The sequence below is a fragment of the Bufo bufo genome, chromosome 6 (assembly GCF_905171765.1).
Source record: "Bufo bufo chromosome 6, aBufBuf1.1, whole genome shotgun sequence".
In the NCBI taxonomy this organism is placed as follows: Eukaryota; Metazoa; Chordata; class Amphibia; order Anura; family Bufonidae; genus Bufo; species Bufo bufo.
Window position 1 is genome coordinate 175,711,245 of NC_053394.1, and position 15,390 is coordinate 175,726,634.

Genomic DNA, 15,390 nt, shown 5'->3' on the forward strand with positions numbered 1-15,390 from the left:
TATCAAATTTACAAAATAAGCGTAGCATTAGCACCAGAATATTTTCGATAACTATAGCATTATTGTACGTTATTTGTGTTTGCAGAGTGCTGTTGCATTGTGTTTTTTTCTTTGTGTCTCTAGCCGCGGCGACGTGCTCCTGCGCATTGGGATGTGCTGACTGACCCCATTTTTTCTTTGCAGTCTCTCCTGGATATTACACGTAAAGAAGAGGCCTAATGATTTCTTATTAAGGACCATTTCAAGAAATTTCTTTATGGAATCTGTCCAGACATTTTCAGGTAATTGTATATTTACACAGTGCACATTTTGATCAAATTGTGTGGGGCCACCTGCCATTTCCAGAACACTCTGCTGTACAAGGACAGTGCGGTTCCAGGACCTTGATTATGGCTTGGAAGGAAAGGCACGACACACTGCTTGTAAACTTTACCCAAGCCATAAAGATTAAGGATTGGGAGTGTATGCAGATAAGGCAGAATAGAGTCTGGAGCCATGCAAGGAGCCAGGTTCTGTTTGGCACCTCAGTTTTACGCCATCCAATGGGATACAGACACTGGAGTAAATGTAAAGTTTGAGCAAATTTGAGGAAAATGTCTAACACTTTATTTCTCTTTCACTCTAAATCTAAAACATTTAGGTACAGTTAAACATTTTGTAGTCTAATCATTAAAATGGATGCGCTTCTTATGCTGAGCAAGAGCTGATCTATGTTTATAACAGTTCCCACATTCTGAACATGAAAATGTCTTCTTCTGAGTGTGAATTATCAGATGTTCAATAAGACTTGATTTTCTTGTGAAGCATTTCCCGCACTCAGAACATGAAAATGGCTTCTCTCCTGTGTGACTTTTTTGATGAGTAACCAAACTCGATTTATTTATAAAACATTTTCCACATTCTGAACATGAATATGGCTTTTCTCCTGTGTGAATTCTCTGATGTTCAACAACACTTGATTTTCTTGTGAAGCATTTCCCACATTCCTTACATGAAAATGGTTTTTCGCCTGTATGAATTTCCTGATGTTTTACAAGACTATACTTGTGACTAAAACATTTCCCACATTCTGGACATGAATATGGTTTTTCTCCTGTGTGTTGTTTACGATGTTCAATAAGATATGATTTCCTAGTAAAACATTTCCCACACTCCAAGCATGAAAATGGCTTCATCCCTGTGTGGATTAAATGATGTTTAGCAAGATCGGACTTCAGGCTAAAACATTTGCCACATTCTGGACATGAAAATGGTTTTACCCCTGTGTGAATTCTCTGATGATCAATGAGACACGATTTCCTTTGAAAAATTTTTCCACACTCAGAACATGAATATGTCTTCTCCCCTGTGTGCCATTTCTGATGTGTAGCAAGATCTGATTTCTTTATAAAATGCTTTCCACATTCTGAACATGAAAATGGCTTCTCCTCCATATGGGTTAGTCGATGTGTAACAAAATTTGACTTCTGGCTAAAACATTTTCCACAGTCTGGACAACAATGTGGCTTCTCCCCTGTGTGGGTTCTCATATGATAAATAACGCTTGATTTCCTTGTAAAGCATTTCTCACACTCAGAACATGAAAATGGCTTCTCCCCTGTATGAACTACCTGATGGTTAAGAAGATCTGACTTTTGGCTAAAACTTTTCTTACATTTTAGACATGAAAATGGCTTTTCCCCTGTGTGAGTTCGCTGATGTTCAACAACACTTGACCTCCTTGTGAAGAATTTCCCACACATAGAACATGGAAACGGCTTTTCCCCCGTATGGACTACCTGATGGTTACGAAGATCTGACTTTTGGCTAAAACATTTCTTACATTGTGGACATGAAAATGGCTTCTCCCCTGTGTGAGTTCTCTGATGTTTAATAACATTTGACTTCCTTGTAAAGCATTTCCCACATTCAGAACATGGAAATATTTTACTTCCTGGATCTTCTGTACTTTGTTTAACAATCAATGGCTGACCAGATGAAGGTTCCTTGTGATTAGTGGGATCATTAGGTTGATCGCTGCTGTGAAGGACTAAGAGTATACTTGTAGTAAGACAGGTTGCAGAATCTTCTCTGTGGTTCTCTTCTTTGATATTGTTATATTTTACTTCATAAGCAGGGGAGAAAAGGAGATTTCCTGGAAAGTTTTTGGTGCTTTCATCTCCTGGAAATAGAAGCAGATTTTATGTCATTGTTTTGCAAATCAGAATAAAGCTTATATTTTATAAAAACTTTCCCTATATAATGACTAAGGGCCCGCATCTTTCATGCAGCACCAAATATCCTTGTTTGCCAACTGGGTTTACATACCTGTTCTGAAACCTACCTGTGAAACAAGTGTAAACATTATAATTATTGTTAAAGTGTAGCTGCCATTTAAATTTTATATTTTAATTTTTGCTAATATGTAGGGACAGTGACAGGGAACATTTTTGTAATATACTTTATTTAGGGAAAACGTTTATTTATGCTAGAAAACTTGGGCTGAAATGTCCCTTAGCAGCGCTCTTTCATATGAGTGTCACCCGTCTTCCCTCAGCATAGTACTATGCTGACTAGAGAGAGCTGTGGGCCTCTGCCCTGCTCCCTCACAGCCTGGTGGGGACAGGAGCCTAATGTGTTTAAATTAAACATACATTTCCCCCCTTTTTAAATATAGGCTTACAGTATACACTAACTTTATGCTCACTGACCAGCGTGGCCAGCGATGTCAGTGAGCTTTCCCCTTGCACTCCTGGTGTGCTGACTAATCAACCAGCCGCCAGGAGCGATGCCTGGCCGAGCAGTAAGCGCTTATTACAGGCAGTGCAGGGGGAAGCTGCTATACAGTATATAGGGACATACCTGTACATAACTGTCCCTAAAATATATTAACTACCCTATATGCTCTCTTTAATGATGCACCACTTTTGGCACTCAAAACGCCAAGTGATCGTGCCCATGCTGCAGTTTCCTGCACATCCAGTTGCCTCTGTGCAGGGAAAACTTTGAAGGAGACAGAGATAAATCAGAGCTGCACCTCCTTTAGGCCTTTTAGCCCTGGAGTTTTTTTCATTTTTGTTTTTCACTCCCTATTTTTCCCTTTTCAATTTTTTTTTGCATTACCATCATCCTTCCAAACAAAGCTTACAGAGGATCAAGGTAGAGGAGAAGATATACTTCACAACCTCCCACTGCAGCCTTCCTAGGAACTTTTGGTATCTAAACTATAAAAAATAAAAAATCCCAGGCTTAGGATAAAAAGGAATTATCTCACATTTTTTGCACATGTACCCCACTCCTCAGGACCAGTACTGGACTAGAAGGCCTTGAGGGCTCAGAAGGGTCGGCGCGACCGGGATCACTTGGCTCCCACATACTGGCATTGTGGCCATCTTGGAAGCTGGGGAGCGGCTCCCATGAGAGACTTATGCTGCCATGGGATAGGTCCCAATAAGATATAGTAAACCAAGACCTTTTCTATCCCTTGGGTGTGAACTTCTATTCATAAATCTGGGGTACAGAGGGGGTGCTAGATCCTGCTAAGGTTCTATAAACCATTTGTCTGCTTGTGTACTGACTTCTGCCTGATTCCTTGATTCTGACTCTCTGCCGCTTGACATGACCTATGAATATGGGACTTTTCCCAACATTTATGATTTTCACTTACCAGTGTTAATATTTGTAGGAATATCTTCTACCGTACACAGCTGAGTTACACCCACATAGCTCTCTTCTTCAATTATGTCTTCAGATTTTATATCACTCACATCTATAACCTAATTCACCACATACGAAATAAAGGACGCACAATTATAAAAGCAGTTAGAGAAGTTTAGAAAGCTAACTATCTTGACAACATTTTTGATGGAAGCAGTATATAACTACATCAGATAGGTAGCTAATGAAGTGGTTAGCACTGGTGCCTTGCAGTGCTGTGATTCTAGGTTCGAATCTGACCAATGACAGCATCTGCACGGAGTTTGCATGTTCTCCCCGTGGGTTTTCTCCCACACTCTAAAGACATACTGATAGGGAACTTAGTTTGTGAGCCCCATTAGGGACAGCGTGATGCGAATGGTTGTAAAGTGCTGTGGAATATGTCACTGCTAAATAATTGTGTAAAATAAATAAAGTCATTATTTCATGTCTGAAAATTTTTCAACATATTTCAATTAGAGAAATTCTTCTTTCATCGAATAAAAAAAATACATAAAAAAATTTGTATTTATGTCTATTCTCCAATTGGCTTGAAAATCGGTATATGGCAGTCTGAGGTCTCCTGGGATTTTGTTTTTTTATACCTCTTTTTTTTTTTTTTTTACAATTTTTAAGAATTTTGATTTGCTCTTACCACCCCCTCCTTTTAAGCTCTTGAATGAAATGACAGCAATAGCAGATAATATCAGAATGACACTGACATACATACTGTAGCTAAGGGTAAAAGCATGGTTGATGGTGCTAATAAACAGAGTGCTTAAAAACAAACTACGCTGTCGCATGCTTTTTCACATTATAAACATGCTGAAAATTGTCCCTTATTGGGGTAGATGGTGTTTAAACACGCCGTGTTATGAGTAAGAAAGATGGTTTGTTGGGACAAAGTTTCCAAAATTATGCCTTAATGGGAGTAGATGATCCCTGCACCTGTTTATACACACACACACACACACATTGATGATGTCATAAGAAAGTGGTTTGTTCTGCACAAGCGCCCAAAAATTATGTATTAATGGGGGCAGAATGCTTGCCTGTATTTATACACACACAAGTGTTAATTGTCAGAGGAAACTGGCTTGTTCCGAAGTTGAACAAGCCTGGAAAAAAAAATTCCCTTTTATTTGGGAGCAGCAGCAGTACAGTGTGGAAAAGGTAAGGTTTGAGGGAGTAATAGTGGAAGCAATAGTGGCGCCAGCAGTAGCAGTACAGCATGGAACAGACATGGTAGTAAGTAGAAATATGTGCCGCTGTGTTGGGGTAGTAGTAGTAGCGGCTGTGTAGGAGTAATTGTAATAGCAATAAGGGTAACAGAAGTGGCAGTAAGGGAATTAACAGCAGGAAGTATCTGTGGTGGCAGCCGCAGCCATAAGGTACAGAACATGATAGTAGGCAGGCAGACAGTGGTATGATGGCGGAAGTAGCAACCATATGCTACGGAACATGATGGTAGGCAGGCAGACCATGGCAGTGGCATGATGGGGCACGATAAGCAAGGGTAGATCTATTCATCGGCCTCAGCCAGAGTTGTGTGAGCATCCTTAAATCCATGCCTCATTCATTTTGACAAAAGTGATGATTAGTACACTGGAGGACAACTTTGTCCTTTTAGGTGTGATGATGATGTCACCTGCCGTACTAAAAACAGTCTCTGAGATGATACCAAGACAGTACAGAGAGAGCACACTAGGGCCATTTCTTGCCACTGTTCCAGTCCACCTGCCCAGAAGTCCATGGGGTCAGGGAATACGGTATGCGCTGAAGAAAGTTCAGAGTCTAGGTAGGACTGGATGTTCAGGAGATGCATCTCTTTTTGCTGATTAGCGTAGCAGGTGGAAATATTTCTCCATTTTGTTGATAATATTGAATTGGCTGCTGCTGCGGCTTCTACTGCTTGCAGTAGCGGAGGTGGCAGGAGATTATTAGATAATTTGTCATCATGGCCAGTGTCATCATTGTCATCATCAGCCTCGCCCTCCAGCACAAGTGACTCCTCTTCCTCCAGTGCAGCTCTTCATCTTCCACTTCTAACTCCATGGGGCTTTATCTGTGTGGGTCCCAAACAGCTTCAGGGAAGTCAGCAAGATGGACAAACTGTTTACACTGTTACATCAGCATAAGCATCTTCTCTGAGATAAGTATCAGGGGAACAACATTGTTTATGATGCAGTTGTTCCTACTGACAAATCTGGTGGCTTATTTGAAGTGCCTCAGTACATGACAGACATAAAATAGTAACATAGTTTGTTAGTCTAAAAAAAGACATCCATCCATCCAGTTCAGCCTGTTATCATACAAGCTGATCCGGTGGAAGGGGGGAAAAAAACAGTGAGGTAGAAGCCAATTTTCCTCATTTAAGCAGAAAAAAATTCCTTTCCCGACTCCAATCTCGCAATCAGAACAACTCCCTGTATCAACGACCCCTCTCCAGAAATCTAGTAACTATAACCTGTAATATTATAACACTTCAGAAATACATCCAGGCCCCTCTTTTAGTGAATTCACCATCACCACCTACTCAGTCAGAGAGTTCCATAGTCTCAATGCTCTTACTGTTTGCGTAGAAACCTTCTTTCCTCTAGACGTAGGGGATGTCCCCTCATCACAGTCACAATCCTAGGTATAAATATATTTGCATTTATACATGCAAACAATAGAACTAGAGATTAGAGATTATTCTGGATTACAGTGGTACTATACCTACTATACATGAAAAATGGAAGCTCTTTGCGCACATTTTTGATCAAACATGAGTCGGACCCATCTACCAACATCAAGGTCACTTCTGCAGATGGATACCTAACACTAACAGAACTGCCTCTCCTGGGCCTAATTTAAGCCTACAATGTTCAGGGCGGTGTAAGAACCAACTATATTTATATTCTGCTTAGAAACCCTGGGCAGATGAATGGACAGTGCTTAATCTAAAAGGAGGCAGCTACCCTCGAAACACACTGCAAGAAAATTTAGACTAGAACATCCAAAGTCACAAGTGCACGTCCATAAAGCTAACATGCAGATAGCAAACAAAATATGTACGGCAGCACACTGTTATACATGCAAGCAATAGAACTAGGGATTAGAAAATATTCTGGATTACAGTGGTACTATACATGAAAAATGCAAACTCTTTGCGCACATTTTTGATCAAACATGTGTCAGGCACTTCTACCTACTATACATGAAAAATGGAAGCTCTTTGTGCACATTTTTGATCAAACATGGGTTGGACCCATCTACCAACATCAAGGTGGCTTCTGCAGATGGGTGCCTAACACTAACAGAACTGCCTCTCCTGGGCCTAACCTAAGTTTACAGTGTTCAGGGCGGTGTAAGAACTATGTATATTTATACTCTGCTTAGAAGCCCTGGGCAGATGGGTGGGGAGTGCTTAATCTAAAAGGAGGCAGCTACCCTCCAAACACACTCCAAGAAAATTTAGACTAGCACATCCAAAGTCATGGGTGCACATCCATAAACCTAACATTCAGACTTCTAAGCAGAGTATAAGTGCCATAAGTATTTTGTTTGCTGTTTGAATGTTAGCTTTATGGATGTCTCAATTCCTTCTGGGATTCGCATTTTCACCTATCCCTTGGTTGAACTTGATGGACTTATGTCTTTTTTCAACCGTATTAACTATGTAACTATGATGTGCACCTGTGACTTTGGAGGTGCTAGTCTAAATTTGTTTGCGTTGTGTTTGGAGGGTAGCTGCCTCCTTTTAGATTAAGCACTCCCCGCCCATCTGCCCAGGACTTCTAAGCAGAGTATAAATATATCTGGATCCCACACTGCCCTGAACATTGTAGGGTTAAGTTAGGCTCAGTTCTGTTAGTGTTAGGTATCCATCTGGAGAAGCCACCTTGACGTTGGTAGATAGGCCTGACACATGTTTGCTGTTAACTGCCTGAATAAAGTACATTAAAAACATTTTTATTAGATATATTATTAAAAGTAGGTTCTCCACCAAATCTAACAGTCAGGTTAATGATGTGAGCCGGAGCATAGAAAATCTGTATAAATACTATCTCCTCAACTGACACTGCCACAAAAACGTCTCCCTATTTTGTTGTGGGATCTACATAAAGCCCATAGGATTAGTGAGGTAGTTTAATCCTAACTCAGTCACTTTGTATGGTCTGTCCTTACTCATCTATTAGCCCCGCTACATACACTGTAGCAAAGGACACGACCCCTAGTGATTGCTGAATGGACTGTCCCTCAACTAAAACAGCGGCTCTGCAAATATCATTAGTCTCTTGAAACTGAACATAAGTAGGTGCATTCTATTGCTCGAAGCGTTTCCCTGCCGATATTAATCGGTATTTCATCAGGAGCAAAGAGTACCATACACAGTCTAGTTCAGATGTATTGCTACAACACTCTAGTGGTGAGTATGTAGCGATAGCGCCAGCCTATCTGTGCTATCTTTAGCGCTGACTCAGGTGTAGTACTACAACACTCTAGTGATGAGTGTGTAGCGATAACGCCAGCCTATCTGTACAGTTCTTAAAGAGGACCTTTCACCGATTCTTACCCTATGAACTAACTATACAGACATGTGGAGCGGCGCCCGGGGATCTCACTGCACTTACTATTATCTCCGGGCGCCGCTCCGTTCTCCTGCTATGTCCTCCGGTATCTCCGTTCCCTAAGTTATGGTAGGCGGAGTCTGCCCTTGTTCTTCTGTAGCGCTGGCCAATCGCATTGCATAGCTCACAGCCTGGGAGAAAATAACCTCCCAGGCTGTGAGCTCTGCGCTGCGATTGGCCAGCGCTAGGGCAGACTTCGCCTACCATAACTTAGGGACTGGTATCTCCGCCTACTATAACTTAGTGAGCGGAGATACCGGAGGGCATAACGGCAGAACGGAGCGGCGCCCGGGGATAATAGTAAGTGCAGTGAGATCCCCGGGCGCCGCTCCACATGTCTGTATAGTTAGTTCATAGGGTAAGAATCGGTGAAAGGTCCTCTTTAAGGCTGACTTAGTACATTCAGTATATGCAGCACATTAGAGCCTCTGGCACTATGAGAGCCGTGACACATTTGATCAAAAATGTGCGTGAAGAGCTTCCATTTTTCATGTAGAGTAACCACTGTAATCCAGAATAATCTCTAATCCCTAGTTCTATTGTTTGCATGTATAAGTGTGCTGCTATACGTATTTTGTTTGCTATCTGCATGTTAGCTTTATGGATGTGCACCTGTGACTTTGGATGTGCTAGTCTAAATTTTCTTGTCCTTATGTATTTCTACATAGTTATTAAATCTCCCCACTCGTCTTTTTTCTAAACTGAATAACCCTAATTTTAATAATCTTTCTGAGTCCTGTAGTTCACTCATTCCAGTTACTACTTTCAGTTGCCTTCCTCTGAACCCTCTCCAGCTCTGCTATGTCTGCCTTGTTCACAGGAGCCCAGAACTGTACACAGTACTCCATGTGTGGTCTGACTAGTGATTTGTAAATTGTCAGGACTATGTTCTCATCACTTGCATATATGCTCCTTTTCCAAGCCTCCAATCTAACCAGATCCATCTCTAGCAGTCTACTGTCTTCTACCTTGTTAATTACTTCACACAGTTTAGTGTCAGCAGCAAAAAAATATATTTTACTGTGCAAGACTTCTACAAGATCATTAATAAATATATTGAAGAGAATAGGGCCCAGTACTGACCCCTGAGGTACTCCACTAGTGACAGTGACCCAATCTGAGTGTGTACCGTTAATAACCACCCTCTGTTTTCTATCATTAAGCCAGTTACTTACCCACATACACACATTTTCTCCCAGTCCAAGCATTCTCATTTTATGTACTAGCTTTTTATGTGGCACAGTATCAAATGCTTTGGAAAAGTCAAGATATATGACATCCATTGACTCACCCCAATCAAGTCTATAACTTACCTCCTCATAGAAACTGTATAAATTGGTTTGACATGACCGAATCCTCATGAAGTTATGCTGATACAGTGTAATACGCCTATTTTCATTGAGATACTTCAGAATAGCATCCCTTAGAGAACCTTCAAACTGTTTACCCACACTCTGAAGTGCTTTCACTGCCTACCCTCGAAACAATACAAACTCCCTGCTGAGGAGGTCTGATGCATGGCAAAATTATTCACCACTTTGCCCTGCTCGTACAGACATTCTAGCATATGCAAGGTGGAATTCCGGTGAGTTGGAACTTCGTGGATCAAGCAGTGCAATGGCAGACTCAGGGGTCGAGTCAAGGGGGAACGCGTGGGAACGGCGTTCCTGCACTTTTTTCATGGCAGGAACGCCGTTCCCTTTCAGGGCAAAAGGACCAGGAGGAAGCGGTGAAGGCTTTGTACTCACCGCCGCCTTCCTGATCCTCGGCTGTCGGCTGTGAGGGCTGCGCACAGGAGCCGAGTGAGTCGCTCTGTGACGTCACTCCGTGCGCAGCCTACAGCAGTAGAAGAGGAGCGTCTGCGTCCAGGAGCAGGAGAGGTAAGTGTAAGTGTTTTTTTTTTTTTTTCAGCAGGGGGGGGCGCTGATGAGAGGCACTGACGGGGGGGGCGCTGATGAGAGGCACTGACGGGGGGGGGGGGGCGCTGATGAGAGGCGCTGATGAGAGGCACTGACGGGGGGGGGGCTGATGAGAGGCACTGACGGGGGCGCTGATGGGAGGCACTGACGGGGGGGGCTGATGAGAGGCACTGACGGGGGGGGCTGATGGGAGGCACTGACGGGGGGGGGGCTGATGAGAGGCACTGACGGGGGGGGCTGATGAGAGGCACTGACAGGGGGGGCGCTGATGAGAGGCACTGACGGGGGGGCTGATGAGAGGCACTGACGGGGGGGGGCTGATGGGAGGCACTGACGGGGGGGGCTGATGAGAGGCACTGACGGGGGGGGCTGATGAGAGGCACTGACGGGGGGGCTGATGAGAGGCACTGACGGGGGGGCTGATGAGAGGCACTGACGGGGGGGCTGATGAGAGGCACTGACGGGGGGGGCTGATGAGAGGCACTGACGGGGGGGGGGCTGATGGAGAGGCACTGACGGGGGGGGGGGGGGGTGATGAGAGGCACTGACGGGGGGGCTGGATCTTGGGTGAGTTCCCACACTTTTTTTCCCAGGACTTGACCCCTGGGCAGACTGTTCTGTTGCCTCAAGTCCAGAACAACGTTCCATGCCATTTAAGAATGGCTGAAATGCGGACTATCTCCTGGACGAGAAGGAGCACATTTTTGTTGCGCTAGCTGGTGGCCACTTCTATTTTCCCCGCAGTAACTGGTCATGCAACATTATGTGCTGCAATAGAGCTATGGTGCCTACGTTTGTGTTTGATTTCTTACGACTTATTCTAATCCTGCAGATCTTGCACACGGCAATGCTTTTGTCTTCCGGTACTGTGGAGAAAAACTGCCAGGCAGGGGATACACACTTGGCATAGAGCTAGCAGCAGCCAAGCTTGGCTTAGGTGTGGCATGTTTTGAGCATACACCCACAGTATCAGCGGCATCACCAGTTCCCCAGCTGACCATAGCAGAAGCATATCTGGCCCTGGGAGTTTTCTGGGAGGTTCTGGCCATATACTTTGCCTCTGCTCTTTATTGCCATTGCAGCTGCCACCCTCCTCCTCAGCACCCTGATCCGGAGCCGAGGTACTGTTCAACACAATCATCATCCTGACCCTCCATGCCAGTTTTATCAGACTGTGATATGTCATTGTGGGCTCCTTGGCCCTCTCCCATTCCCTGCTCTGTATTTGCCCCAAATGCCACTGTCATTATCGCTGCCCCTATCACCACCACTATGACTACAAGTGTCACTACTACCACCACTACTACCACAGCTATGCATGGGGTCCTCTGCCTGACCCTAATCCTCATGGCAGTCCAAACACAGTGTTCTTATATCAGACATCAACAGGGAGATCATCTTGAGTATCTTCCATAGCACACAGGGTTTGTTGGCTCTTAGTAAAAAAAAAGGAGGTGCCCCACTAGGAGGGGGCAGTGAAGAAAGAGAGGATGCATTTGAAAGACTTCTCTGGGCTTGCCAGGAGGAAGGCACTCAGAAGTGACATTCATATGATCCTACTATAAATGAGAGGAGGAGTGAGCCATCCAGTTCACAATCTCATCCTCTTTGTCCTCAATAATAATCGGAAGTCAGGGAGAACTGTGGTCAACTACTATTACTGGTCAGATAGCTGGTGCTGCTCCTACCAACATTCTGACTCTTTTGTTTTGCACTACTCTGTTGTGCAGACGTTTTATGAGTCATTTACCCACTTCCATACCAGGCAATTTACCCCTCTTCCTGACCAAGCCTAATTTTGCAAATCTGACATGTGTCACTTTATGTGGCAATAGCTTTGGAATGCTTTTACTAATCCAAGCCATTCTGAGACTGGTTTCTTATGACACATTGTACTTCATATTAGTAGTAAATTTGCATCAATATATTTTACCTTTATTTATATAACAAATCCAAAATTGATAAAAATATGGAAAAATTCACAAATTTCAAAATTGCTATCTCTCTGCTTTTAAGACATATCTGTCTTAAAAGCAGAGAGATAGAAATTTTGAAATTTGTGAATTCTTCCATATTTTTATCAATTTTGGATTTGTTATATAAATAAAGGTAAAATATATCACAAAATTGTTAATAATTAACATTCACCATATGTCCACTTTATGCTGGCATCCTTTTGGGAATGTAATAAAAAAATTTTTTTTAGATACTTAAAAGACAATTTTTCACTTTCAGGAGCTTATATAATATAAACCACCCAGAAATGTCCCCAAACCCCTCAATTTATTCTAAACAGATTTTAGAACTGTTGTTAACCCTTTATATTTCAATCTTTTTATTGTATTTTCAGTACATAAAAGATAAACATAAACATACTTTCGTGGACACAGCCACGTTTATAGATGCGCACATTGTGTTTTGCATCAACAACAACCCATGTCTTCTTCATGGGTAAAGGGTAACATTCTATTATATGTTTCTCTTTCTCTGTTCCTGGATACCAGGGCATCTGCATTGATGCTGCCAATCCTGGCACCCTTACAAATATCAGTATAAGGTGAGCTGTCTATCTAACAAGAACAAACTAACTATAACCTTGATCCCCTCAAGTCCTATTTCTATGGGGTTCACCTGATGGGGTAAATAGTGTGATCTTTTTTCAGTTTTTATATAAGAGCATTTTTGGAAAAAAGTTTTTGTCGCCATTTTGAGTCATTTTATTTTTATTTTTATGGTGATGGTCTTGTGTGAGGGCTTATTTTTTTGCAGGATGAGGTGACATTTTCATTGGTACCATTTTGGGGTATACACAATTTTTTTATAGTTTGATATGTTTTTGGGATGAGGTGAAAAAATAGCTGTTTAGGCATAATTTTTATTAATTTTTTTATGGCGTTTACCTGATGGGGTAGATAATGGGATATTTTCATAGAGCTGGTTGTTACAGAAGCAGGGATACCAAATATGTCTATTTTTTCTTTTTACAATTTTTTAATTACTTGATTTATTTATATATTTTAATTTACACTTGGTGTCCCCTATAAGGTCATAGAAGACCGTTGGGGGACATTTAACATTACATTTGTTTTTACTGCAGATTTCTCCTATAACTGGGACAGACATAGTAGCCCCAGTTACAGGGGGAATACAACCCCCAGAGAGCTTGTACAATGCTGAGGAACCATCCCTGCTTTCTCTATGGGTTGCTCTGCTGACAGCGAGCTCTCCACTCAGCAGCGGTGATCTCTGAACGGACGCCCAGGACATTTATAGTCAATGGGCAGTCGGGAACTGGTTAACTCCTTAAGGACCTAGGACAAGAATGCTCGTCATAAATTGCCGATACTTTGCGCCCCAGGACGAGCATTTTCATCCTGGGTTCTTTCCCCTGCCCCACACATGGTGCCGCAATCAGCGGCAGGGGTCCGGCTGTTACTGAAAGCCAGACCCCTGCTACATCCACCAGCAGTCAGCGCTGACCACGGCATATGGAAGGTTCGTGCTCCCTCTCTTGATCCACCAGGTCCCCGCAATGCGGTGACAGGGACCCGATGGTTGCCTTGGCAGCCCCAAGTCAACCTGAAAAAAAATGAAAATTTTAAGTAGACATATTTGATATTATTGCATCTGTAACAACCTGCTCTATAAAAATAGCACATGATCTACCCTGTCAGGTGAACGCCGTAAAATAACAAAAAATAAACAAAGCTTCAAAGCGTAATACATAGAGCAATCAAAAACCATATGTACCCCAAAATAGTACCAATAAAACTGTCACCTTATCCCATAATTTACAAAACGGGGTAACTTTTTTGGAGTTTCTACTCTAGGGGTGCATCGGGGGGCTATAAATGTCCTTTCTTTCTGCGCCCTGCCATGTGCACTTACAGCAGTTTACGACCACATGTGGGGTGTTTCTGTAAACTGCAGAATCAGGGTAATAAATATTGATTTTTCTTTGGCTGTTAACCCTTGAAGTGTTACAGGAAAAAATGGATTAAAATGGAAAACCTGCCAAAAAAAAGTAAAATTAATTTTTTTTCTCCCTTTTCCTTTAATTTTTGTGGAACACCTAAAAAGTTAAAGTTTGTAAAATCAGTTTTGAATAACTTGAGTGTAGTTCCTAAATTGGGGTAATTTATAGGTTGTTTCCACTATGTAAACCCCACAAAATGGCTTCATAACTGAACTAGTTCTTAAAAAAGTGGGTTTTGGGAACTGTAATAACTGTTATGATGTATCACTATCTGCCTTAAAGCAGAGAAATTCAAATGTAAAAAATTGTGATTTTCCAAATTTTCTGTACATTTGGGACTTTAAAATAAATAAAAGTGAATTATATTGACTCAAATTTTCCACTATCATGAAGTACAATGTGTCACAAGAAAACAATCTCAGAATGGCTTGGATAACTAAAAGAGTTCCAAAGTTATTACCACATAAAGTGACACATGTCAAATTTCCAAAAAACGTCCTGGTCCTTAAGGTTAAAACTTTGTAACTGATGTCCTATTCTCTGGATCAGGGATGGCCAAACTGAGGCTCTCCAGATGTTGCAAAACTACAATCCCCAGCATGCCCACACTATCTACAGCTATCAGCCTACAGCAGGGGATGGTGGGAGTTGTAGTTTTACAACAGCTGGAGAGCCGCAGTTAGACTAGCACCTCCAAACTATGTATAAAAAGAGGGGTTCAGGTGCAAACTACCATAGCTGCAATGTAAAAGCAAAATAAGCTGCTTTATGCACAAAGACACATGCAAACACTGGGAACACGAATAAAAGTAGATTGCATAACTGTTACACTTACTCTATGAAAATTAGAAGCGCTTTGTGCACGTTTGATCAAAACTGTGTCAGGCACATCTACTAATGACAAGGTGGCTTCTAACTGATGGGACGTACACAAAAAGACTTGCCTTTCCTGGCCTTTTGGCCTACAAAATTCAAGGCAATGTAGAATCCAGTTATATGATACTCTGATTAGAAGCAGTAGGCAAATGGGGGGGAGTGCAAGATCTAAATAGGGGAAGCCACTCCCCCAAATGTACGATACAAAAGAAACAAACATACAGCAGCAATGGAAATGTAAAAAGTATCAAGATAAGTAACAGGAGGTACTAGTATTGGATATCTGACTGCAAGTTCAATATTTAATAAGAAAATGGACCTGACGTTTCAG

The 15,390-nt window shown here is 42.2% G+C and overlaps 1 protein-coding gene across 5 annotated transcripts in view; it reads right to left on the reverse strand.

Annotated features, from left to right (window-relative positions):
* Nucleotides 1-604: 604 nt before the first annotated feature.
* Nucleotides 605-15,390, reverse strand: part of LOC121003392 (gastrula zinc finger protein XlCGF26.1-like) — a 41,918-nt gene continuing 27,132 nt past the window's right edge. For 4 of the 5 annotated variants that reach the window (XM_040435216.1, XM_040435217.1, XM_040435215.1 and 1 more), the window contains exons 6-7: nucleotides 3,647-3,755; nucleotides 605-2,161 (exon numbers count right to left, since the gene is read on the reverse strand). In XM_040435216.1, coding sequence (XP_040291150.1) covers nucleotides 663-2,161; nucleotides 3,647-3,755 — 1,608 coding nt within the window. In that variant the 3' untranslated portion in view covers nucleotides 605-662. The remainder of the gene's footprint in view (nucleotides 2,162-3,646; nucleotides 3,756-15,390) is intronic. The other variant, XM_040435219.1, reaches the window with a different exon arrangement.